This window comes from Pterocles gutturalis, unplaced genomic scaffold, assembly GCF_000699245.1.
Source record: "Pterocles gutturalis isolate BGI_N339 unplaced genomic scaffold, ASM69924v1 scaffold14429, whole genome shotgun sequence".
NCBI lineage: Eukaryota > Metazoa > Chordata > Aves > Pterocliformes > Pteroclidae > Pterocles > Pterocles gutturalis.
Window position 1 is genome coordinate 58,846 of NW_010133450.1, and position 27,086 is coordinate 85,931.

The 27,086-nt window shown below is 36.4% G+C and overlaps 1 protein-coding gene across 1 annotated transcript in view; it reads right to left on the reverse strand.

Annotated features, from left to right (window-relative positions):
* Nucleotides 1-27,086, reverse strand: part of AKAP6 (A kinase (PRKA) anchor protein 6) — a gene marked incomplete at its 5' end in the record, with an annotated part of 46,951 nt that overhangs the window by 10,898 nt on the left and 8,967 nt on the right. The window contains one exon of the mRNA XM_010081239.1: nucleotides 17,494-17,709. Within this exon, the coding sequence (XP_010079541.1) occupies nucleotides 17,494-17,709 (216 nt within the window). The remainder of the gene's footprint in view (nucleotides 1-17,493; nucleotides 17,710-27,086) is intronic.

The following is a 27,086-nucleotide window of genomic DNA, read 5'->3' on the forward strand; positions in this document are numbered from 1 at the left end:
CACTGAGGTAGCTGAGCACTACAGCTGTGTCAACAATCATGAGTAGAAATATGGGTGCCAAAGAATTTTTTCCTCCTGGGCAGGTTAGGAGGCTTCTGGGATTTTGAGAATCTGTCATGTCTACTGTTGAAAGCTAGAGTCTCTTTGTGGATCTATCTACCCCAAAGCTTTTAAGTATTAAATTTGTTAGTGTCCTTTTTTAATTTTTAATTCCCTTGTGAGATATTGGCTACTGATAGCTTAAATGTTAAATTTCCATGAAAACACCCATTTGCTAGACAACTAAGGCTAACAGAGCAGTTCTGTACATTGTGGAGTTCAGAAAACCATATTTGTATTTGCCAGTTTGCCATGTTTTCATAATGGCTCCTGGTTGTTACTTGCTGGACCCAGTTTCCAACCTGTAGCTGACCCTTAACCAACCTGCAAGTAGAAACTGGTGCATGAGAATGACAATGTCTAAATTAAGTTAGCTTGAAAACCTGTTAGATTAAACAACACATCAACTAAAATTACTCATTTTCTCTGTGGCATGTTTTACAACTCTGTCTTACTTAGCTTTAGGAAGACATTGCTGTAAAAATCTTCCTAAACTGCACAGTTTTACTGTTTTAAGCTTCTTCCAGCTGCAAAAAGAAATTTCTGAAGGCAGGAAACCAGCAGCAGGTTCCAAGGATTTTATGTTCCACAGAATCTGATTTTGTTTCTCAAAACCAAAACATTTGGTCTTTATTGGTCAGGAAGATAACCTTCTCCCTGTAAATCAGCACTTGGCTGCCTTGTTTGTTCTGCAAGTCAGATGGACTAAAACAATAAAACATGTAGAGTTGTGACCTCAGCCCATTCATCTTCACTGAGTACTTCTCATTTCAAAGCCTATTTTTTATTCTTCAGATGCACATGCTTTTCTGAGGCCTGGTACATACTCAGAAATTTGTGACAAAACATGCTACAAAGGTACCATACTATCTGGCAATTGGGTACCAGCTGGTGTAACTGATTGCGCTAAATTTCCCAGAAACTTATTTTTCATATGCGCAAGTGTGTGTATAAATACACAACACGGTATATATGTGTGTATGTGTGTGTGTATATACTGTCTTTCTAAAAATGGGTAACTTTAAAGTAGGTAAGAGTGACTTTCTTGTTATAAATCATTAAATACCACTATGTCTAGGGTAGACCTTGATGGTCACATGATTCACAGTAAAAGATGGTAAATAGCTTTGAACAAGCAAATAAAAAATAACAATGCAATAATAACAAAAAGATGCACAATATTATGCATATTCCTATTTTTAAAATATTACCACTAGATAAACAACACTTAGGAAGCATTTGCATGAAAAGTTGCATGAAAAGTTTCTAATATAATTAAGCCAAGAATCAATTAAATTACAGACTCAGAAGAATAAAAGGTTGAATTAATTCTAATGTATTTGAAAGTGCTGCTTTAAGGGGTTTGGCTATTCCTAATTTGAACCCTGAACTATTTTGCTCAGGACAGTATTCACATTTCAGTGGGATAACTCATGTGTGCAAAGTTAGGTGTGCACTTATATGTTTGTAGGGTTGGTGTTTAATGGTTAAATAGTTAATTTGCTGAAAATGTTAATGGGAAGAAATAAGATTATTAAGTCAAATAAGGACATTTCCTCAACCCCCAGTGCTCTATAAGGAAAAGTCTCAAAAATGCATTTTTTCATTTGTTTCCTTTACTAAAACATGGATAGGTTTGCTTTTTCTGCAGCAAATTTTATTAAACAATGATTCTCTGTTTCGGCTTCATTTGCATGTGCTACTCCAGTACAGATACTTTGTGTTGGTGAAATAGGCCTGTAATGTAACCCCTACGTACCATTATATTTTTTAAAGGAATTAACATGAAAAAAAGAGCTTTTACAATAATAAATACAAACTCTGTTCCTTCCTCCCCTGCAACATATCCTTAATTTGCTGTGGACAAATTATCCAAACTCAGCTGTGCTTAGGGGCCAGAGGAAAAAGAAAAAGAAAAAGAAAAAGAAAGAAAGAAAACCATCCCCCATCTCCAGGAATGTGTGCACATTCAAGGAAGACAAACATGATTTTGTCTTTTGAAAAATGCAAGCGTGCCAAGTACTTCGGCTGAGATAGTCATGTGTACAGTATCCACTTCACCTCTGCTTCACTCGAGTTAATTTTCTAAATGGGGTTCCCTATAGCACAACCACCAAGAAAACTGTCCCCATTTCCTAACATCAAGGTTTTAATATGCATAATAAGCATATCCATAGTATCCCATGTGTATAATAAGAAGTGACCTGCACATTACAATATAGTCTCAAATATATGGAAGCAGTATGTTTTATCACTGATCACTACTGAAAGTTATGAACATACATATTTGTTATAACTGCAGTTAAAAGAAGAAGGTACATATTTATTTCCTGAGAAAAGAAGATCCAAAACTGTACTTCATACTTTCTCTTGCTTCATTTTACAATCATTATTGTCCCCCTCGATGAAATAATACGCTCAGTCCTGCACATGCAGACCTTGTGCTTTTCTGTTAGGTGTTATGGATGCTTACAGGTATTGCCAGGGTCCTACACGGGTGGCTGTGTGCACAGATTCCTGTACCACAGGAAGGACACTGACTTCAGCCTTGCTCCCTGCAGTCACAAGTGTCACCTGCAAGGATGGGTCTCATGGGAACCCAGCACAGGCTGGATCTTATGGGAACAACTGAGGTTCCACCATTGCTCAGGTACCTGTCTTTATGATAATGTTTGAGGTTTGAAGTCTGATAATGCTCAGAAATAAAACTCTAGAGGACAGGATTGTCATATCCAGGTTTTAACACTGATAGTTTCCTTTATCATGATAGTGGTTTTGTTGGCACATCTCCTACACAACAGATGAAGTAACTGCAGTGACATTTTAAGAGGATGCCCATCTGAAAACTATTAGTCCCTACTACTAGCAGAACTATTTTAAAAAGACAAAGAAAATGGTCATTCTCTAACAAATCTTCTGCTATTAAATAGCACTCGATGATGCTAGGTAGCACTCTGGGGTCAGTCATGCCTGCATAGGAGTCCTATGAGGGTCTTCTAACTTTCTTGGTAAGCTGCCTGCAGTACCAGAAGGCCAAAAGAAAGAGTGAAAGGCTCCAGCCCCTCCACCATACACCAGCTGGTGCAGACAAGACAGGCTGGAACAGCAAGTGAGCTGTGTGAGCAGTAGGCCTGCAGGAACTAACTTTTATCACAGACCAAGGCAAAGCAGGGACTCAACATGTTGAGTCCCTGCACTGTGCCCAGGGTATCACGGCTAACATACTACCCATTATCCGTTTTCCAGCCTCTATGAAAGCAGTGGCCTCCTTTTTTGACACCATAACCTTATATGGCTTTCTAACATCTCTGGTTCTCATTTGCTGAAGAAGCCCCTTAAATGTTACTAGAGAGCAGAACATCTATAACATTTTTATATCAAATCATATTGTCATCCAAATAGGTTTACAATTCCAGGCCTATATTCCAAGTTGTGTATTTGGGCTTTTTTTGTGATGAGAAAACCTCGCTACATGACATATTTTCCTGACTGTTGTTTTTGCTGCTTTGTAGTTTTCTTTTCAACTGTCAAGAGGTTACATGACAGGATTTTTCGCCCTTGAATGTCATTTCAGTCTCACCTTTACTGCAGAGGAATATATGATTCTCTTTGTGCAAGAAACCAACAAGAGCCCTCTATGAAGCTCTTTGAAAAACATTCCTAGCTTTACCCAAACCCAAAACGTTTCGATGCACACCTAGTTCAGAAAAGAGCACATCCTGGCATACTACTTCAGATGCACATCCATGCAAGTTGGTGTGAGTTCATCCATACCAAGTCTCAGAATTTGACCCAATCAAAGATCAGTCTTTATGGCTAAGACAAAAAAAATCCACCAAACCCAGGAAATCTGTGGAACCAACCGCGCTTAAATAGGTCTAACTATTGCTTGTCTATACTGCAGAACTTCGGCACAATTTTTCACTGGTATTGGTGGCAAATCAATTGCATTCTGCATTCAGATGCTCATGAACAAAGTTGTACCAGCAAAGCTACAGTGGCATAATAAAATCACTATTGTTTTGTCTTTGTACTAGTTAAGAGATCTGCATACTGGTTAAGAATACTTTCAATTTAATATAATTTACATTGGAACAGGTACTCCTTTAACAGTACTCTCAGTTAAACCCAAACAACTCAGTGGCCACTATGAATGGACTCAGTAGATCATACTAGCGATCTCCAACCTACAACAGGCACATCAGGACACCTGGAATCACAGAGTTTTTAAGAGCTTTGTTTTAGCAGAAATGAGTGTTTGTGAGAAACACTAAAGAGTGAGAATCGCTGTAGAAACAGATAGATATAAGGTATAAAAGAATAGGACATAAGCCCTTGGGAGCTTGACCTTAGGAGAACCCTAGAAAGAAAGTTTTCTCACTGAGATCTGGAGGAGAAAAGCTTGAATTTCTAAATAAAAATTCTACTTGTATACTGGAAGGGGTGACTTTATCTACTATTTATGAATAACATAACTGCATGAAGAATATCTGGCTCTATCATCAGTTTCTCCTCCTCATGAAGCAGTTCATAGACTACAAAATTTAGCCTAATTCATGTTATCAAAGAGAACGGACTCTTCCCCCCCCCTATTTAAATTTTCAACATAATTTCTTTGTAATCTCAGTTCAGGCACTTCCTGAAGTCATTGATTCACCATTTGTAAATTTGGGATATTGACTAGAGGGGGGTCAATAAGCAAGTATCATGAAGTCAAAGTCTAGAAGAATGCTGTATGTTATAAGTACTTGCACAGTCTGCCCACCTATGGATTTTCAAGTGTTAAATTAAACATCACAGTTGTCAATAAGTGGCAGAGAGTTCTCCTGGTGATGAGTCAAAATTACAATGGTAAGCACCTTGAGGCTGTAACAATACAACTGCTCCTATTACACAGCCTATATCTAAGAAGAGCTGCTTTTCAAATGTTGCAAAATAGAAACTGGCCTTATCTCCAACTATAAGAGGTCCCTCAGCAGAGCTCTTTCACTAAGATAATCTCATCCTTGAACTTCCAGATCTTTTTTCTTGTCTCCATCACTGGTAGGTGATGATGTTTATAGTTTTCTCAATACATAATAGATGTCAACACAGCCCTGGAGCTGGCTGGAAAAAAAGGACTGAAATTTTCATTCTAATCTAGTACATTGAATAGATCCTGTGCAATGTCTCAAGTACCAGTGTTATGTGCCCATTTTAGTTGGGTCACTTAAGAAATTATTTAATTTAAGTAGATGTTGTAGAAATTCACTTAGAAGAAGATAAATTAATGGACAACTGTACCTTGTTACAGTGAAAGGTTTATAATTGCTTGCCTTAGTTTGGCTACAGTGAAAGGTTTATAATTGCTTGCCTTGGTTTGGCTGAGTACAAAATTACAGTGCGGAGTACCTCGTTATTACAAAACCACTATTGCCGTTGTTCAACTTTCTTCTACTACAGGAGAGTTTATTTTAACTGTGTGGCTACACAGTTTAAACTTGGGCTCAAATTGGAACATAAACTGAAGATTTACGTCTATCCACAATTGCTATTTTCAGGGCTAGTGAGGCACAAAAAGTCCAATGAGTACTAAGAGTTTACAAAGTGGTGCAATAACTGAGGGCACAGGGCTATTGGTAATAACATTACTACTGTAAGTGTTGTTAATATACAACTTTAAAGTATAGAGCTCAAAGTCTTTCATGCAGCAGCTCAGGTTTGTACTGAAACTAAATGTTTGACACGCACCTCTTCTGTAATGCTTAGAGATTTTAGAACTATTTACAGTATTTAGTTTCACTGAACCAATATTCCTCCCTGCTTTTAAAAATTAAAAAAAAAAAGTATTTTATTTTAAAAATAAAGCATCTTTCTACATTGTTTGGTCAACCTCCTGGATAAGCTGTGACTCCATAAAGTTTAGGAACTCATTTATTATGTTGGTAGATCAGACACTGCATTTATTCACACAGTGCATCTCTAAAACCTAGCTTTCATCAGAGCTGTGGGGAGGCCCAGTCTTCCTCCCTTCACTTGAGAAGGTGAAGCTCAAGAAGATAATTAACCATGAAACAATGAGGAGGCTTGCTGGGTAAGCACTAGTGTGAAAACAGTTACTCCTCACAAAAGAGGGGAAATTAGCTGGCTGGATAAAAAAGGAAGTGTCAGTCTGGAAGACTGAAAGGACTGCCAGCATAAGTAGATAGCTCTATGCATCATTAATGCAATTTTTTTATACTTAAACTTCACTGCTTTCTAAATTTAAATGCATTTAAATGCTATGTGTTAGGGGAGATTAATATGACATTTTAAAATAATTTCTCTCAAACTTTCCATTTTCACGTTTCACCAGTTTTAGTCACCCTTCCCACATATGAAAAAATCACTGCCTCTTAGTATTGTATTCTTGTTTACAAAGCCAACGTAAACAGAACATTCTAAAAAGATTCAGTTAACTCACTGTATTTTACAAGTCCATTATTTTACATTAATACAGATATTTTTATGAAGAGAAAGTTTGTTTTGATTTTACTGTTTCACAGAGTAAAGACTTATGATGTGTGTTTCCTTTCAAAACTTCCTTCTACTCGAACAGTGTTCCCTGAAGCAGCCACATTTTTGGCAGAAATTCAGTTATATGCTATGCCAAAAGAAATAGAATAAACAAACACTGCTTAATGCAGCTGGCTAGGTAATTTACATGTTACTGCACACCAAACACAAAGATAGGTTAGAGATACAATTACAACACAAATGTCTTATAGGTAAGGAGAAATGAAATTCGGATCATCATGGCTAACGATTTACATTTTATTATTTAATGTATATTATAGTACCTCTGACACATAAATGTATGGCCATATTTAAATATGAAGTAGATGTATGTATTATATTTTCTGTATATTTTACAGAATAATGTGCTACAGATATCTGGAAAACCTGTTAAGTGGGTACACTTTTCAAAGTATTCTTCTGATGAAAGCAGACTGCCTAAGTGGACACATCCCAGCAAAAAAACCCTTCAAATACAATGAAAACTCTCTAGGCATTCCTTAAAATTTATTTGCTATACATGAAAATATAGTATAAGTAGGCCTCCAAATCCACAAGTTCACATGCTTTCAGAAAGCATCTGTCACTTCAGGTGAGATCAACAGTCCACGCAGCTGAGTCCATCTCCTGCAGTGGCCAGCAGTGAATGTTTATGGAGAAGTTAAAAAAACCTTCTACGGTATAGAAGCTGCCATCCCAAATTTGAGAAGTCAGCCTGTGGGGACTTTCAAAGAGGGAAATTAATAAGCATTAACTGATGTCTCCTCCATTAATTTGTCTAATTACTTACTGAACTAATTTGTATTTTTGCTATCCACAGCATCCTATAGGAACAAGTTTCATTCACACTGCATGGAAATAGTATTCCCTTTAGATTGTTTTAAATCTCCTGCCTGATAATTTCATTTGGTATCTTTTACTTTGTGTGTTAAGAAAAAGAGTGAATAATTGTACCTTATTTATTTTCATGCATTTTTAAAAGTTTTTTATCGTATTCCTGTCTGCTGACAGCGGATGCAGCTCATAGAACATCCTATAATATTGAACAGTGAAACACTGATTATGCATATACTTACCGAAGATCCTGCAAATACATTTCCTTAATGGCTGACGGATTGGGGCCCTATTACCCGATACGGAAGACCCTTGTAAGATGGAAATAACTGCTGTACAACCTGTCAGCAAATAAGGTTTCATCAACTCTTTCTAAAAACTATTTTGTTTGAGAACCCTTGAAACAAAATATCAGCAAATTAGCTTCAATTACACTCACATACCATTCCTTGCAGAACTGGGGTCATTAGAGACAGAGAGCAACAAGTCATTAAATTAATTTAAAAAATCACAGGTTTGTGACTTTTGTATTTCTCTTAACTCTAATTTTTTAAACAATGCTGGCCTGAGTCATGATCTTATGATTAGTGGACATTATGCATCTAAATAAAACACTGACTTTGTCCTGTAATCTGAACACCATGCACTGCAACTTAAGTGCCTAAAAAGGAAGTTATTTGAAGACCTCTGTCCTTGAAAATAAAAGCCTAGACATTTTTTCTTTCCTTTTAATGAGTTATTTTTTGCCATTTAAATGGTGTTTGAAAGTTCTTTCAGCGTCTGCATGCATTCGAAACATCAGATTTTTAATTTCTGAATATTATATAATTTTCTACTAAAACTGATTATTCCTGAGAATTCACTTGAAGATTTTACTCATCTTACAGTTCTAATGAACATTTCAGGAGGAGGGAATGTCTTTTTATCAAAGTTGTAAAAAGTGCTTTACCCACACTGTTTCAACCATTATTTAATTTGTAACCTGGAAAAAAAGATTAATAGATTAACAGATGGTTGGTAGAATATATGCCACCATGCTATAAAGAACTAAACCCACTACCGTGATGTTGACTTTTCCCATTATGAAGTTACAGAGCTCACATTTCTAAATTTTATACGATTGAATTCTTCTGCCTCAAAACCTGAATATTTCTAATTACTTGTTGAATATTTATTTTTTTAAAAAATTGTGGCAAGTTGACTTACTAATATTGTAGTTATCTACAAATGCAAAGGAATTAAGAATGTTAGGTATGAGAGGTGAAAGTTACTTTTTTGTTGTTGGCATGAGCACAGGAAGATAAATGAATCCAATGAGGGTCAAATGCTATTACCTATGAGAAATATGACACTGTTTTCACGATCATATGTTGACTTTACAGAGCCACGTGATAAACTGGCACTTTTGAAGGCCTCACTGGCATTTTAAATCTCTTGAGGGTTTGTAAACACCAACCATTTTAAAAAAATCAGATCAGAAGAGAAGTATTGTCAGCTTTCTACGAGCTATAAAATTCCCTCACGCAACTAGAAAACAGCATCAGCCTGTGGAACAGAAGTATCTTCTGGCCACATGGATGAACACAGGAGCTCTGTATATGTAGCTGAAAGAAAAGATTTCCAGCTTCTCACTGGGTAACACAGAACCACTGACCAGCCTTGAAAGTTCCTGAGATATAATAGTGTTTAAGCAATTTTAAAATACAATTTTCTATGTCTAGGAATTTATACATTTGAACAGATTAAAACTGAATTAACCAGAAAAGAAATACAGAAGAAACACAAAGAAGTAATAATTTTTGAATTTAAATATGTATATGTAGATGCATATACAATTTTTTGTGGCACTGAGCCAGCAACTTTATGTAATTCTTCCTTTAATGTAGTAGAGCATAACAGAGAAAAAAATTCAAAGTATCTGTGACTTAAAGAGTTGTCAGTCACTGAAACAGACTGCTAACAGGATACTACTAAAAAACATTAGTACAGACACAGTATCTTATACCCAACTCAGACACTATGAGCTAATTATAACATCAGGAACCTAGTCTTGTAACACTGTGATCACGGTATTTTCTGTCTTGAATACCTGAAATCAGTATTTCACAGTATCATGAGCTGTGGACAGTAGTTATACATGATCAAAAAAACATGTTTCGTTTAAAAACAATAGTGGGAAATATATGCTTCATTTATTTTGCTTTTGTAGCCTTTTTGTTTAAAATCATGATCAGCCATTATGAAGCATTTGAAGTCTCATAAAAAAACCTATCTTCTAAAAAAAGTAAATTTCAAATACTGCAGAGAAATGTTGTGTGCTTTGTCAAGAAAAAAAAAATCAAAGAGGGCTTGGAGTAATTAAGTATTGCAGCAATTGATTTTCTCATTAAAATAATTATTTACTTTTAATGTAATTTCATTTATCTTCCTGTGCTCATGCCAACAACAAAAAAGTAACTTTCACCTCTCAGGTTACAAAATTTGCTGGGTACCCTGGAGAGGGCAAAGAAACTAAATGTGTCTGCAGAATCAGCAAGAAGTCACAAAAGAGAAATATACATCTTAAAGCAGTGTATTGAGTCCAGTTGAGGTGGATGGTGACTGAAACTTGCTACTGTAGGACAAGATACAAGAAATGTTCTTGTAGGTGTCATCATAATGCAAACTAAAAATTCATATGTAATCAACACCATCAGTGTTAGAAGGAAACTTTATGTCTGGAAATTTCAGTGCAGAGAAAAGGATTGAAAGAGCAAGAATGCTGAACTACTCTTTCTGCTCTGGGTTGTTCACCTTATGGAGCAAAGATAAACTGTACTGGAAGAGGCTCCACAGGAAAGCCTATTCCTAGCATTGTCCATACCAAACCTGTGCTACACGTAAAGACTTTGTATTCACTGCTCCCTTTCCATTAACAGAAAAGACCAAAGGTGAGCACATTTGCTCCCAACCTTAATAATTCAGCTTACTCCCAAATAATCTTCTGGGACTCTAGAGAAAGTTAGGAGTGTGTACCTTTACTTTCCATCCTCTCCAGGGGGAGACCTCATGGTTTAACAGAGACTGTGAAACAGTGAAATAGGGCTGCCTCAGTCTCTGGAGTTTGGATTAACCGTTAGCCTCTTCTTGCCTAATCCAACCAACAGCTAGAGAGTCCATAACACGATTAAAATCAGAGCAACAGCTAAAAGTCTGGCTTGGTGGCAATGAGCTCAGATGACCACCTCTGAGGGTTTGCTCTCTCAGGTGACTGGAATTTGTTCTGATTTGGCTGGGTTTATGAGTTTGAATATACACCTTGGGCTTCCTATCATTTTACAAAGCCATAGCAAAACACGACGTCTGCCACAGTGAAGGAAACGGTTGAATAGTTTAGCAGATTGGTAACATTGCATGGAGTATTTCACCTCTGGATTGTTAGCCTATACTGTTAGTTGTGACAGAAAGCTTTGCAGTCTCTGGAGGATGGACTTAAATGTATTATTTTTTCTTTCTATTCACTCTAAAAACCTATCACTGCAGGTGACCACTCAGGAGATTTTCTCAAAAATATAACCCAGCATTTATCTCAATTTTTATTTAATTTTGACTAAACTCCACTGGTTCTGCAATTCTTTTACCAGGATCTGCTCAATAAGAAGGATTTTACCAGCTTTAGTTTTACCAGATCATCCAGTCTCTGCATACAGCTGTGATGGCTACCATTATAACTACAGCTGGTCCTCAAGAAAATTATGAGAAATATAGAATTTCTTGCAAGAATGTGGGGCATATCACCTATCTTCAATTAAAGTCCAAGAAAAATCTAGACCTGTGTTCACAGTTTCTGTAACTTCATTTTACATCCTACAGGTAATTATTCCATGTCACAAATCAGGCATGCAATGCAAGCCAGGAGCTCAAAAACATACGCACCTCAAGTATGACAATGATGCATCACACCACAGACTCTACAGTCAAATACTCATTCACTTTAAAAATGTATATTTTAAGGAAGTGCCAAAGTGAGCATTCTTCTGTGCTGAAATATGAGTAAACCAAGATGACTGACAGAAACAAATACAAGGAATCAAGATTTTACTGTCATACACTGTATTAAGAGGTACAATATCAAAACAAAAACGACTTGTGATAGATAATGCAAAAAAACCAATTTGTAAAGGTTCAAAGATAAGTCACTAAATAATTACTTTGTGAGGGCTCGATCATGTAATACGTTTTCAGCACTTTACAACATGAAGTGTGCCCTCCTCAGCCAATTAAGTTAATCACTTAGTACTTTGCTGTTTTAGGCACTTCTGATGAACTTCTAAGTTTTAAGCAAGATTTTTTGCTAGATCCCACCCTACAAAATAATGGCTTGTGATAAAATATGAATCTTTTAGAAACCACGTTTTTGTTTAGTGAAGCTATCTAACAGCTAACCGAACTAGGACAAATTCATTTTTTACCTCTGAAGGAAGGTTTTTTGTGGGGTTTTTTTGGTGGATTTTTTTGTTGGTTTTGGTTTTTTTTAAGCTTAGAACAAGTGTCATTCCATGGTTTGAAAAAACATTCCACCAGTGAATTAAATACAGAGAAGTGAAGTGGACACACCATGCCTAGCATTATTAAAAACTGTTTTGTTTTCCAGAAAGTATCAGAGAAAGAGATAAATGGAGAAGAAGGATAAAGATAGCAGACTATAAGCAATAGAGTAGTTTTAAACAATTCATTTTTCAAAGTGCATTATAAAGAATAAAACCAAGAGGAAGATGGAAAAAAATTCTAAACAGAGGTTTAAGCAGGCTCTTTGCCTCCTAAGAAACAAGCTTGTGGAAAAAAGAGGGTTGCCTCTTCTTTTTTCTTTTTAAAGTGAGCTGTCTCACTACTGCAGATTTTCCCAAGTCCTTACAACTCTAATTAAAATGTGGTAATTGGTTATGTTACCTCAATTACCATGATGCATGGACATTGATGCAAAGCGACACCAATTGAATCCCTTGGGTGTTATACCCCAAGGCCATCCCATTTATTGTGGCCTTATTATTTTCAATTATGTGGCTGGATGTAGAGCATACTTGCAAGCCAATACAGATGGGAGTTTTGCTGGACATAGAGTGTAGTGTACACATAGGATGACTCAGGAGAACAAGAGAAATAAAAATAATTTTTTTTTTCATGGAGCATAGTAGTGAACTTAGTGATCAGACAAATGACTATTTCAGACATTTTCAGGACAATGTGAGAAGTGCACCTTAATCCAAATCGCCTTAGCTCAAAATCTCCATTTAAAAAACATGATTAATACTGTCCCTTCAATAATTAGCCCTTTCTGTTGAATAAGAAAAGAGATTGTCTGCTCCATAAAACAGATATGTTTCTCATTCAATCAATGAGCAGTCTGGAGAAAAAACAGTCTCTCCAGTCACCAAAAAGGCAGGAATACTGAATCACAACTCAAGAAGTAAAATCCATTAGAAGTCACAGTTTTGTCTCTCTTCCAGCCACAGCAATACAACAGTTTTATGTATTCCAGTATTAGTAAAACAGTCCCAGAAAAGTGAATTTCCAGCATCACCTCACTGTAGCTTTCTATACAGAGACATATCTGACCTGGACAGGACAACCCCAAACTGTGAACATCTCTAGTGGCTGGAATAATCCACTGAGGCTAAACACGTAACACACCACTGGCTGAACAAAAGATTAAAAAAAAATTGCATAAAACAACTTACATGTTCCCACTTTTACTTAACTGTTGTAAACTCCTAGGCATGACCATGACTGAATCTGTTCCAAATCCTTTTTTAACTGTTCAGTCTCTCAAGCAGACTAGATCCTCTAAAGGAAGGTGGATAGTGAGTTAAAGCTTCTCCAGCTGTTGAGCAGGAATTTTAGATGGCAGTTTTGGGTCTAGCTGACTAAATATTGTTGCTATTGCTGTTGCAATTGCCAGTCAGACTCCTCTTTCTTTTAAGATGATTGCTAGCAGGGTCTTGTTAGGCAAACTATAAGGCATCTGTGTAATTCTGAAGCTAAAATTTAGGTGACATATAGCATTATATCAGCAAACTATGAAATGATAAATCTGAGGGAAAAGAATTTACCACAAAAAAAAAAAAAAAAACCATAGAAAAGACAAACCCCCCCCCCCCCCCCCCCCCCAAAACCAAACAAACCAGATGGGGGAAATAAAAACCTGTTTTGCTAAAACAGATTAGGACTGCTTCCAGTAACAGACAAATGTCCTACTGTTTTTTAAAAGAAGTCTTTGGTTTTTTTCATTGTATAAATACTTAATTCTTTATAGCTAGACTAACCTACTGAATTTAACCACATTTCATCCTTGTGAAGTGATTCCTACTGAAAATTTCACATTCTAGACATAACTTTTGATTTATGAGAAGGACACATTTTACTAGACTTTAAGTGCTTGGAGCACATGTTAATATCTTCTTCTTGTTTGCAAACTTATAGTGCCTGCTATTGCAAAAGTTGGGCAAAACTAAACATTACTGAAAACCATCAATGGAGACAAAAAAAAAAATCAAAAGAAACCTAAAAGCTTTTTGTGGTTAATTCCAGAATACCTTTGTAATGCCACAAGTGGCCCATATAAATGACTGAATGCAAAAAAAGGGCAGAAGCAGGACAAGGGAAGATACCAGTGCACAAATTAAGAAGACAGTAGAAGATGCAAGTGACTCCTGTACTTATATGAAGCAATATAATCATTTGGGCTATCTTATTTACTGTCAGCAAGTCAGATGCCATGAATGAGTCAGATGCCATCAGGGTATAAAAACATCTCATTTGTTTTCATAAATTACAGTATTTTGTGGGCAACCACAAATAAAGACTTGTTACCAAGGGATACTGTTTGTGTGCCAAGACTGGCACACCATCAAATACAGAGAGATAGGGAAGCAGAAGAAACAGTTCTGGTACCTACCCAAGAAATGACTACACAGGAACTGACTGAAAAGGAAGGTTAGAACATGCCAACTCAGGCCAGGGTGGACAAAGAAACCTGAATCCTGGCTATTCTCAATTCCAAGTGTTGAGAATACAGATAGTTCTATCAACATGAGAAACTTGCAGATACTGACATATTTCAAAGAATCATATTATTGTAAACAAGCCTAGGATGAGAGGTTCTAAAATAAAACAGCCCACAGTGAAAGTTAGATGAGCATCATGATAGTTCCAAATGGCTGCCATTTCTCAGCAGAAAGAATGATGCATCCTCTGCCCAGTGAAAGTCAAGTCAGCCCTGCAAATAACTCCAGACTACCTCAGGCAAAGTGGGAACAAAGCAGCATGCACCTTGTGAAGTTCCAAGCACCCAGATATCAAGCAAGGTGCTGTGCTCATACCCTCACCATGCTTCAACTCCAGATCGATTGCAATCCCAAACAGAAACACAAGACTTATTTCACTCCTGCTGCAAGGGCAACAGCAAGTTCTAATTAGCTCGTAACATTTTATTTAGAGAAACTGCAGGTACAAACAGCAAACTGCTTCCACACAGCAGCTGTCCACACACAAAAGGAGATGATATGCTTTCACTACAGTAACTTGGACCTTCATTCAGCACTCCCCAAGCTATCTTGCAAATTCAACTTGTTTCTCTTCCAAATTCAATAGAAGATATATATTTACTACAACAAAATGACAAGTTTTCTAGATGAAAAAGGCAGTTCATCATCTTTGTGGTACTTTACCATTTGCAGAAACACAGTAGAAACCCAGCCCACTCTCTCTTGGGCAGTTATAGACCTAACAGAAACTCATCCTCTAGCAACTAAAATTCAAGATTGTAAGAACTATTTTTTGGTTTGGCTGTTGCTTAAGATTGCACACACCTGTTTTTGAAGCTCCAAAATTCAGCTTTTTTCTCTACTGCTGGTCAGCTTATTAAAGATTTTATGTAGCACTAAATTTAACTTTAATTCCACTGAAATTTCTGTAAGATTTTCTTATGATCTTTATTTTACCAGCTTCTGTTTTACTTTTGACTCCACTTGATCAGATTCTCAAAAAATTACTGCCTTGGTTTTTCTCTGCTCTCTAGATTCTTTTTCTGCCTCCTCTGTGGTTTTTGATAATTGATCTTCCTTCATCTTTTGCTTTTCACTAGACTCAAACAAGCCTTTTTCCTTACCTTTCTCCTTTTTAGATTAGAGTATACATTCAGATACCTGCAGTTCCCATCTCTGGACTGAGGGCTCAAGTGAATTCCTCTGCATCTAACCCTGGCCTTCTACCTATCTTTTAATTATCTCCTTCTTGGTGCCCACTAGCATAAACTAAGAACCAATAAAATGGAACTCTTGCCTTGTCCTCCCCAGATCTCCTTGTTTCTTCATGCGCTGTCAGTATGACTGTTCTCCCTCTAGTAATCTGCATCAGCTGTGACATCTACAGCTCTCACTAGCTCTTTGAGAGTAAACTTAGCATTGTTAAGATTTGACCTTTTTCTGATGGTCACATAGTGAAAGCTTTTAGTTGATCTTGGTTGTTTCCAATAGCATTCCTCTTCAGTCATTACTTCCCCCTCTGCACAAAGATGTGTAAGGAAAGGCTGAAAGATAATGTTTTCTTTTCTCTATACCCTTGTACAATCACATGTAGCTTCATCATTTTTACACTTCTTCCAACTAGATAAAATTTTTGAGAGTTTAACCGACTCTCCTCAATTATCTACACTTCTTACATTCAGTTTACTGCTCCCATGCTTATAAAACCAACATTGACACTCCATCTGCTTTTCAACGAAGCCTTCCTTCCATGTTCTCTCATACAGAGACATGCCTCTTTTGACTTGTCCTGAAAGTCTCTTCAAACCTTGTTCCTTCCTCAAGTCCCATTTCTGTCTCAATACCTAAAGCAAGGCAGCCAATAAACCAAACAGGCAGAGGAGCAATGCTACTTTTTAACATTTGATAAAGGCAGGCAGGCAACACATCACCTTCAACGGTTCTCTTGTCCACAGCATCCTCCTCACTAACTCACCATTTCTTGGCCTGTTAAGACTAATAGTATTTTCACTCAGGAACTGCTAGTGTTTCTGAACAATGTCTTGCGTGTCTTCATACTACACTACCGTAACTGAACAAGAGAATTAGAGTTTCTGTTATTTTTGTAAAGGAACTTTAACAAAAAGAAGTCAAAAGTAGTATTTCACTGTTAGATAATTGTTAGGAAGCATGTAAATGCCGGCATTTTTTCCTTTTATTTGCTTGATATAAACCTAAAAAATTATGTAAGCTAAATATATGTTACTCATTCTCAAATCTCACCAACGCTCTTCAGTGTATGCACCACATAGGGTTATCACTGCTGTCAGTGTAGCTGCAGTATACAGACTTCAGAATACTGACTTCAGCATTATGATAGTAGCACAAACATGCTGAGACAATTCATCCATTACAGTCAATGGTGTTACAATAGGGATTATTTTGTTCCCCCTATGGTTTATTGTTTAAATGTAGGTACTGCTTTGTAATATAGTTTTACGCTGTAGAAAACCTGTCTAATTTATGCCACTCAATATATGGCTTAAGCAGAGTGCTGTTTTGCCTCTTAGGAATCATTTCCCTGAGATAAAAGCAAATTAATGCATTTTACTTATACTCAAATAACACAGAATTGTATATTAATCACATACCCATGCCATTCTATGTGAAATACATATCTGCTGCTGGGATGTTAATTAAAACCAGTCTTACTTACACAGAAAATACTGTTTCTGAAATACATTTACAATCAATGAAATGTGTCTGTGGCCCAGTTCTGTTAGGTACTGAGCAACTGGGCAACAGGAGAAGCTTGTTTTCATTACTTGACAGGATCAGATGTGATGAGATTAAATAGCCAGCCAAACAAAAATACATATTGTGAGTTTATCTTATTAATGCCTAGGAATGGCATCTTCAGTCGCAAGAAAACACTCTGAGATGAATGCATTTGCCTTGCACTGAAAAAGTGTCTCTCTCGAAGAAGGAAACCACATGAGATCTTTTTAAAGCCAGCATCACTCACCAAGTCTTTTTCCAGTCTCTTCTGTAGCCTTGTTTGCCACTGGACAGCTTGCATGACAATGGCTTCCCACCTCCTCTCAAGGTTTACGATTATCAACTGCATGGACTGGTGGTCTGCATTAAGGTTGCAGGTCTCCTGGTCATCCAGGAGGTGCTGGCATAACCGCAGCACAGAGGCTACCCCGCGACGCCTCTGTTTGATCTCACAGCATAGAGACTGCAGGATAGACAAACAATAAATGTCAGTGTGGAATACTTTGCAAATTAAAACATTAACTATTATCTGATATTTAATGGTGCCCAATCTCTGTCTTACAATAGTTTTTTCAGCCCTTCCATAAATTCCCATACTTAATGTCAAAGCTTAGTGTTTTATTACAGATAACATAGTCTTAATCTTAATAGCACAAACAGAGTAAAGCTACTTTCAGTATTCTTCAAACAAATGCCATACATAGCTAACTGTCTCAATAATGTTGAAAGTTTTATGGTGTACACTGGTTTATTCTTCCTTTCTTTTTTATTCATCTGGGACACATCTGAAATAAGTTACCCTGGCAGTAATCAGCTTTAGAAATCCTTCAGGAAAAAAATGGGGGAAAAATATTGTAGTCATGCAATGTGAATATATGTATTTTTAGAAAAAAACAACAGAAATTACGAGACATATGTACCCTGTCAAAGGAGAAACCTTAAGGAAGGAGAAGATTCAGTATAAAATTCTTTGCAGATGTTTTTTGTTATCATAAAATATTTACAGGTTAGTTCCATATTCAAGTAAACATAGGAATACTGTGATAACTGTATCCTTCTTAAAGATGAGTAATTGACTGCGTTTATTTCATCATACTGATTCCAATGCTACCAGGAATGCAGTCTGATGTGAATTGCATTATGGGAGACAATCACTAAGCCTTAATATTGCTGAATATTGATGGGAGCCAGGATAAGTTGGTTCTATGCCAGAAACCCAAGTAACTACACTGAGAATCTCATTGAACAGCAGTGTAAATAATGTATCCTACATGCCAAAACTAAAGAGAGATCTACCACCCGGAAGCAGTTAATGGCATGGCGTGCTTTCAAGCATGGTTTTATCTGCAATCACACTCTACTGCCATTCAACATCAAATCAGGATTTTATTAACTCATAATGTGTTTTAATAATAACATCTATGAAGCGGGGGTACAGAAGACACAAATACATCCAAGGATGGCTGCTTCAGCCCAGCTTCTGAGACCCTATGCTTTTATAGCATTGCATGGTTCAGGTATTCATCTATTACCATAGACCTGTGCTGCTCCTGAATTTAAGAGGACTGTGCTCCACACATGGGAGCTTTCCAGATAATTTAAACTGCAACTTGCCAACATCTGTTTCCCTCTGTGAGATGCCACAGATGAAAGTGCATGACCTCATGAGAAAATCTGAACTATCATCAGGGTATTTTCCTTTAAGCTTCCAGTTAATCATAATAGGCAAACAAACAACAAAAAAAAACCCCTCACTGCGTCTCAAAGCTGTTCGCAAGTGTTAACCGATAAAAAATCAAGACCTACCTTCCTGAATTTATTAGAAAAATAATAACATTCTACAGAAAGAGAATTCAAGTTCCAGATTTTCATATCACTTTTTCTTTAAAAATTGGAATTTATACTTAGAAATGGTGTACCTCAAAGAAGTGTTTTGCAGATGGAAGTATGTGCTTGATCAATAATACTAAGCTGAAAGTCTGAAGCAAAACATTGGTATACACCTCTAAAAATATATATCTTTTCTTTGCCTCTGGATAGTGTGCATTCATTCAAAGCGTTCAAGAGAAATGGTGATTAAACCTCCACAAACATAGCTGAATTACTAATCTGCTTCCACTGGCACAATTGGTCTAACAGTTAACAGATTGCTTATTAATCAACAAGTATAAACAAGACAATGAAATCTCATTTAAAGCAGAAGTTTAAATGCCTAAAAGTATTTGTGTTCCAAATGTTAATCCCAATAAGGCTTCATTAGAAAACGTCTTAAAATGATTAAGTACATTTCATTGTAAAGTACACTGAGTAGTATATTAGCAGGTGGACATTTCATACATATGTTCCACTTAATGATATAACACATTCTATAGCTATTTAAATTACCCTAACTCTGTAATAGCTAGAATTCTATTACTTCTATAATGAGAGAACGCTGTACCTTTAATATTTCTGAATTTTAAATAAGGTGAATGACAAATTCCCAAACCACTATTTATGGCAAAATATGACCAGGAATTTTATTATTCAATTTATACCAGAGCTGCATTTCCACTTACATTTCCTGAACTTGCCCTTATTTATTTTCCTAGAGTTCATTACTAGCTTCCTTCATAGTTCTTGATGTAACCATCACGTCTGGCACATTTCCTTTCTGGTGCTGTTTATTAGCCTAATATCACATCAGAAAACCCCAACCCAACCCAAACTAAAAAACTCTACCTAAAGTCAGGATTCTTATTTTACATTTTATAACAGCTAAGCAATTTAGTTTTATGGAAGTGATGGTAAGTTATATACTGATGGGAGTCAAATCTTTGTAGATCTGCATTAACTTCAGGGAAGTCAATACAGCTCAGAATCTGGCCCCATAACATTAACTTACATTGATCTATCTGGCTATGTCATCCCTTATAAATATTGCTGTTTTTTCATACAATAACATGTAATATGATGAGGTAAGGAGTATTTCATTCATAAGCCATTATATGGGAGTTGTAAGTGAGGCTTTTACATGGTGTTATCTGAAAGCAGAGCTACAGCATCCAAGTAATTTCTAATTTACTTCAATTTTACACCAGCATAATAACAATAGCTTTACTGAAGCTATTTCTGATTTACATGGCTGTGACAGTACAATTAGGCCTATGGCACTTTTCTTTCAATTTTGTTACAAGATATTATGGTTAATACTAAACAGCAGAAGAATGAAGCGCTTGTATCTAACAGTGTGTTGAAAGACTTGGCTATAGCAACCATACTTTAAAAGCCAAAGAACTTAATCATGTAAAGACATCTTTAAACCCTATATAATAGCACCAGCAATAATGAATTTAAGCAGTATTAGGGTCTGGCATACAGTGTCATGAAGGGACACAATAATTGCCTGCATCCTGTGACATGGTATCTCTGAGTGTTGTATATCCATCCATGTTCTGCTATTGTTAAAATGGCATCCTTGCATAAAAACATGACAATATGACAATTGTACATGCAAAGTATACTTCCGGGACTATGTTTACTTTAATTATTTGTGAGGTACATTCTACATAGTGAATTAACAGCCATAATTCATGATTAATAAATAAAAAAAAGAAGAAAGATTGTGAGTATCTCCAGTGAGGCTTGGGCCTGATGATCTACAGCTGCTCTAGCAAGCTGCTGGGTATGTGATGCTTCAGAAAAATAGGAAATGATCTAACAGAAGACTGAGGAGCATCACTTACGGTCGCTTAGTCTCCTGCATGTCTGGAAGATTTGCTGAAGTATAGATTAAGAGATCAGACACTTTCAGTTGTGGCTCCTCACATTATCATGTGTCTGTTGAACTGTGGTGACTGTAAATACAATCTAAACCTTTGCAAATGTGGGAGAAACACATTCACTTAAATCATTTGCAGTGAGACTTAAATTAATGTATTTGACTTTTTTGCTGCAGGCTAAGAGTATACACAGTAACTGCAGGTGCTGTGTATGAACTTGACTTTGTGTCTCAGTCCTTTGCTTTGCAACAGATACCCTGATAACACTGAGGTATTATTCATTATAATGTTATTACGAGTCATGGTTTCCCATACTGAGGATTCCTGTCTGTGCTGCTAGAATCTTGGAAGATTTTTCTTCCCTCTGCCTACTCCTTTTTTCAGTGCTTTGAAGTTATCACCCGCATAGCTAAAAAGGGCTAGCTGAAACTACTTTCACAGCTTGTTAATACCATGCCTTAAATCATCTGGAAAAGCCCCTGCTGAGTCTAATGACATCAAACACTCTTCCCAAGCCATGGGCTAATGGCACTATCTATGGGATGGAAGTAGCCATGATATGAACAGAATGTGCTCTGCATAGCTGCATGACTCCTAAGTGAATGGCACATGACCAGAAACACGTGTGAAGCTTTAGGCAGTGCCAGAGCATACGAGAGGCATAGAAAGGTGGGAATATCAGAACCCCTCAAGCCCCAATCCCCCTCCATCCCTCAGCCTTCCTGCGGCATACCAGCTCCTGAGCTGTGCTGCACCGCCTGCTCTGCACGGCTGAAGGACAAGGATGGGAAGCTGGCTTTCTCACACAATGTGGTAGATGAGTTGGCCACTGAAGCACTGTTACAGTGACGATCTTGACCAGGTGTTTAATATTAACAATTTAAATGTGCTACAGTTCTCAGTGAATTCAGTGGGACTACTTGTGCTCAAAAAATAGTTCCAAAGTCACTTTAAGATTAGTTTGGTTCACTTAAATCCACATAACCCACATATAATTATAATCACCACATAAAATGTTGAGACATGATTTTTGTAGCATCATTTATTACATATTGTTTGGGGAATCAATTTTTACGGGATCTGAAGTTCTTTCAACTATTTCCACCTTTCTTGCTTTCACTCTATAATTAGGAATAATAAAGGTCCACGTAGAGACTCCCAGAGCTTTGAAAATAATTGGAAGATGACAAATGGTAACTCACACAGATGGATTTTCTTTGTGTTTTCAGCTTCAGAAGAAATGCCAATGAGACAAATGCTATTTCTAGGCTTACGTTGTGTTTCCGTGTACTAGCAATACTGCTTTTCGTTACGAAAAAGAAAGAACCTCAACTGCAGATAAATCTGGAATGACCAGATCTAAGAGGAAGTTTCTGTCTAACCTTGGTCTGTTAAAGGCTTACTCTTTCTCTTTGTTACAGGATGTGGGTATGTGAGGGAGGGAATGATACCGTGCCATGCCTGATGGAAGACGAAATGACGATGGAACTGTTGTCTTTAGTACAACAGCCTCATGCAAAAATTAAGGCAAAATCTGAAAATGAAAGCTACTCTTCTGGGTACAACAATCAAACTGCAATTCTTAACAAAATTTAATTTGCTTTTTTACATCTTATTTTTGGCTAGTGCAGCACTTCAGTTTTCAAAAGTGCAAATGTAAAGCTCTTAAGTATTGTGGCTAACAGCACTAATACATCAATAAAGGGAAAACAGGAAACAATATGCTTGCAGCTGTTGGGTAAAATGTAGTTTTCAGTGTTTTCTGTGAAATGGCAATGCCTATTGGACCTTCTCTTGTCAGGGCGATGCATCCCTGTATTTCAAATTCCATTCTTAAAGGATGCATGGTGACAAAAAGAATTTCTGCTTCGGAACAAAAAAGAAGACCAATAATTCCTGAAAAGATATTAGTAAGAAAGTAATTCCTCAAAATAAAAAAGCTAAATGACAAAGATAGGAAATGAATGATGACTTGCCATCTTTTAGAAAAATACTGCCAAACCTGTGTGCTTTTGCTGATTTCAAGGTTAAAAGAAAATGTCACCTAATATGGGAACTCTACTCAGTTGCGTTCTGTGGGACTTAATCTATACTGAAGCTAAATATTCTATAAGTATGCAGTGAAGTGAAAAAAACAGCAATTGAAAAATGACATGATTAAATGGCACAACATGCAATCATTTGCTCTCAATTATATCAATGTATCTTCTTCATTTCAAGGAGTCAGGCAGAAATATTGTTTTTTAAATGCCTCTATTAAATTGGGCACCAATAATAAAATAGATGAGAGTCCTAATAAGCTCATTTACGTAACATACATCACACACCACAAAACTATTCTCTCCAAACGGGCTTGTTCATAGATTTGTCTCCTGGTTGTCACCAGTCTTGGCTATATTGAAAGATTTTAAAGGCACAAGGCTTGTAGACCATTCAGTGGAAAACCTCTGTATTTAACCCTTGAGAGATCTTCAATGCTAATTATGGAAAAAGTATTGATATAATATCTTTGCTGTCACATTTTATTACAATGATGGTCACAACAGAATCTGGGACTGACATTTTAGAAATATCATCTAATTGCAAGTCAAAAATACAGAATGACAGTTTAAAGTAGAATATGAATTCTTTCAAAACACAAGACTGGTTCTCTATTTAAAATCCCTACTTTTAATAGCATTACAACCACTAAATTGCTACGCTGATCGTAACTCTCTGTAACTCACTGCTTAGCAAAGTGTTACGATATCTCTTACAAGTCAGCACAGTTCACTATATTCCTTGTGAACTGTGTCTGTTTCTATAAATATTAAAAATGGTAATGAACTAATAGGAAAAAATACTTCATTTTTGCACTGGCTTCAAGAATCTACATAGGCGCTTACATTCTACATATAACCAAGTGCGTATATATTAATTAATTAATTAAACTAATTTTAAAAAATTACACAAGAATTTGTGTTTATTTGCAATCAATAATACAATAAATTTATTAATTAGGTAAATATATATATTTTTCAAAAAATATTTCTTTTTAAATAGCATTCTAAAAGTACTTGTATTCTTTCCCATTTTTTAATAGAAGTACAATACATGCATTAAACCCAGTAACAATCCAGAATAGATGCTTCTGGGCTCATTCCACAAAAGCTGCTATTATATATGTACAAGACTCTTTAATTTCTTTGTTCTATTCCTTATGCTTAAGTACTTCAAAATATTTGTTTGTGATAATATAGTTCAATGGTCTGTTATTTAGCTCATATTCCCATGTAACTAGTAATATGTAATATACTTCTCTTCATAAATTAAAAACACTATTAAAATTCAAGATGTAGAAAACAATATGAAGATTAAGTTACTATAAAAGAAACTATAATAGCTTACAGATTGCTTGTATCATTACTAAAGTGCTGGTATCTATTACAGTGTCTCCCTGGAATAAAAAAATACACTTTTGGCAATAATCTGTTAAAAAAGTGCCCATTATTGTTAAGATGCTCCTATCGTAGCTCTAAACTAGTGTGCAATTACCGAAGGTAACTTTCAAAAATAAAAGAAAAACAGTGTTGGATGTAAATGCATTTTTCCTACTGAAATACAACATAGCTTTTCCAATCCTTATTTTTCTCATGTTTCATACAGGGGATTAATTAGATTCATTTTCACACTGAAATATTTTAGAGCTATTCACAACACACTGCAAAGTTGGGGTTAACTTGTTTCCAGGGGATAAGCCAAATCATTCAGACAGAGGAGCCAGACGTGATGGCAGGAGGATCCATTTTTCTAGTCTGGCACTGTTCGTGTTTATAAATGCCTTTGGTTCGTGCCCTCTTTTCATTCGAGAAGTTCTCTTTCCAGTGAAAAAGATCCACAGGAGAAATATCGAAAGGAGTGGCACAATTGCTAGGGTTTCTTTTTGCCTACAGAAAATGCTAAAATAAAAAACATCAGACAGGTAGGATAAATATCAGTGCTATGTTCTGGTCTTGTAATAAATCCTGAACCACACTACCCAAAAATTAATTGGCCTGTAGTGGACATTACAAACTTGAAATTTTTGCTAGACTGCCACACCGGGCAGAGTTTTGAATGAATATGTGTGGAAATTCAAGAGATTAAATAACTTTGGGTACAGGTGGAAACTTTACAAAATCAAGTAAGGCATAAGTTAGGCTCAACTTTTCTTCCAGTTGTTGGAATTCACTTAGAATTACAGCTTAAAAGAAATCAAGATGTTTCTCAACATACAGTATACATGAGATGCCAAGAAACCCCCTCCAACTGCCTAAAAAACTTTAGGTATCAGAATTTCAGCCATCTTTAATGAACAGTTAAAACTGTTAAAAATTTTTATCCTCCATCAGAGCTTCATAAGAGGCTCTAAAGGAAAAACTTACTTGCATGGATGTACATCAAAATCTGTATCCCTTGGGCTGTGGTTCAGATGTTAATATTGTACTTACTCCCTTTCTTAATCGAGTTCCCCCACACATGGTAGAGATGCATTTTTGCTGTCCCTGTGCAATGGGCCTGGTATATTCCAAAACGAAGTGAGAGTTTATTCTATTCTGAATTACAGGAAAAAACATCCTGCAGTGCATTACCTTTTTACAGGAAAGTAGCGAACATAAAATAAATTAGACTAATCTTTTGCAGACTTTGGGACAGGCAGGGTGATAGGAAAGGAAAAATAAATACATCTAATGAGTAAGGAAAAAGATATTTCCTTTGACTTTTTTCTTGTGTCAGTGAAGCAAATTTAGGCTGGATTCAAAAATGTACAGCTTGAGCTGCTCCGGGGTAAAGAGATGAAAATATATTATGATGCTTTCATATGTATCTGTATATGCACAAGGACAAGTAGGTTTTTCTAGAAATGGTGTTCCTCATCTTATTTCAAAAAAGCAACACATCCTTAGAATGGATGTTTCATTAAAACATAAAAACATTATTTCCATTCTTTTGCCATATCTTAGTCATAAATATACACATAGACACTTTTTTTTTTTTTTTCAGCTCAAGACAAAACTAGAAGACCCCCACAAGAGAAGTTTTGCAGCAGAATCAACCAGAGCCAGGCAGCATGGGGATGAGGTAGGTTTGAAATTAACATTAACTTGCCTCTTGTATAAGTTAGGCAGACATGACTTTGACATCCTCAGCTTCATCCCAGGGCTATGGGAAGGCTAGGGTTAGAGGTGAGGACAGAAGCAGGTGATGTAGTCAAGGTGAACTGTGAACAGCAGTCAAAAAGCTAAGCATTGTCAAAAGCCAAATGTCTCAGTGAGGTGACTGTGTATGATGGTCTCAGAGGTTCAGTGTTACTCATATCACTGCACCTTCAACAGCCATTCTTCCACTGACTGGACAACAGGATTGGGACAAGAAGACTAGATAGGATGAGAGCAAAGAGGGCACCAAAGAGGTTTTCTTTCCTTCACTAAAGTTTAGGCTAGAGAACATGATGGGGTTCCTTTTATTGTGCCCAAGACATGAAAATAAGTGTCACTGTGACAAAGGGAAAGTTGGTGCACTACAAATGACATTGCATCATCAGCCATTGGTGAAATGCACAGAAAATCCATCAGATTAGAGGACAGGCCTTCTGTTTTATTATGTGATGAGGAAATGTATCACTTTCCTAACAGACCAGTAAGGGAATCATCTTTCAAAGGACAGGAATCCACATGCATCTTTTTTTTTCCCATTGACTTTATGCAGCAAGCATAACCTAAGTTGCTCGGCTGTCTCCAGTAATACGTTGCCAATCTGCAAATCCCAGTCCTGACTGACATCTCATACTTGTGATACATAAAATACCTCATAAGGATTGCAATAACTTCAGAATGTATACTGAAGGCTTGTTCTTTTTACACTCCTATTCATACTCATACTGAATTACACTTTAACCCACAAATAATTCTACTAAAATCAGTGGGTTTCCTGGCAGTATGAAATTATTTTTAGTGTGATAAAGGTACCAATACAGTCGATAATACTATTCCCTATTGGGACTATCATCTATAAACTTACATGCAAAGACAAAACTTGGGAAACCTGTCCAGTATTGAAA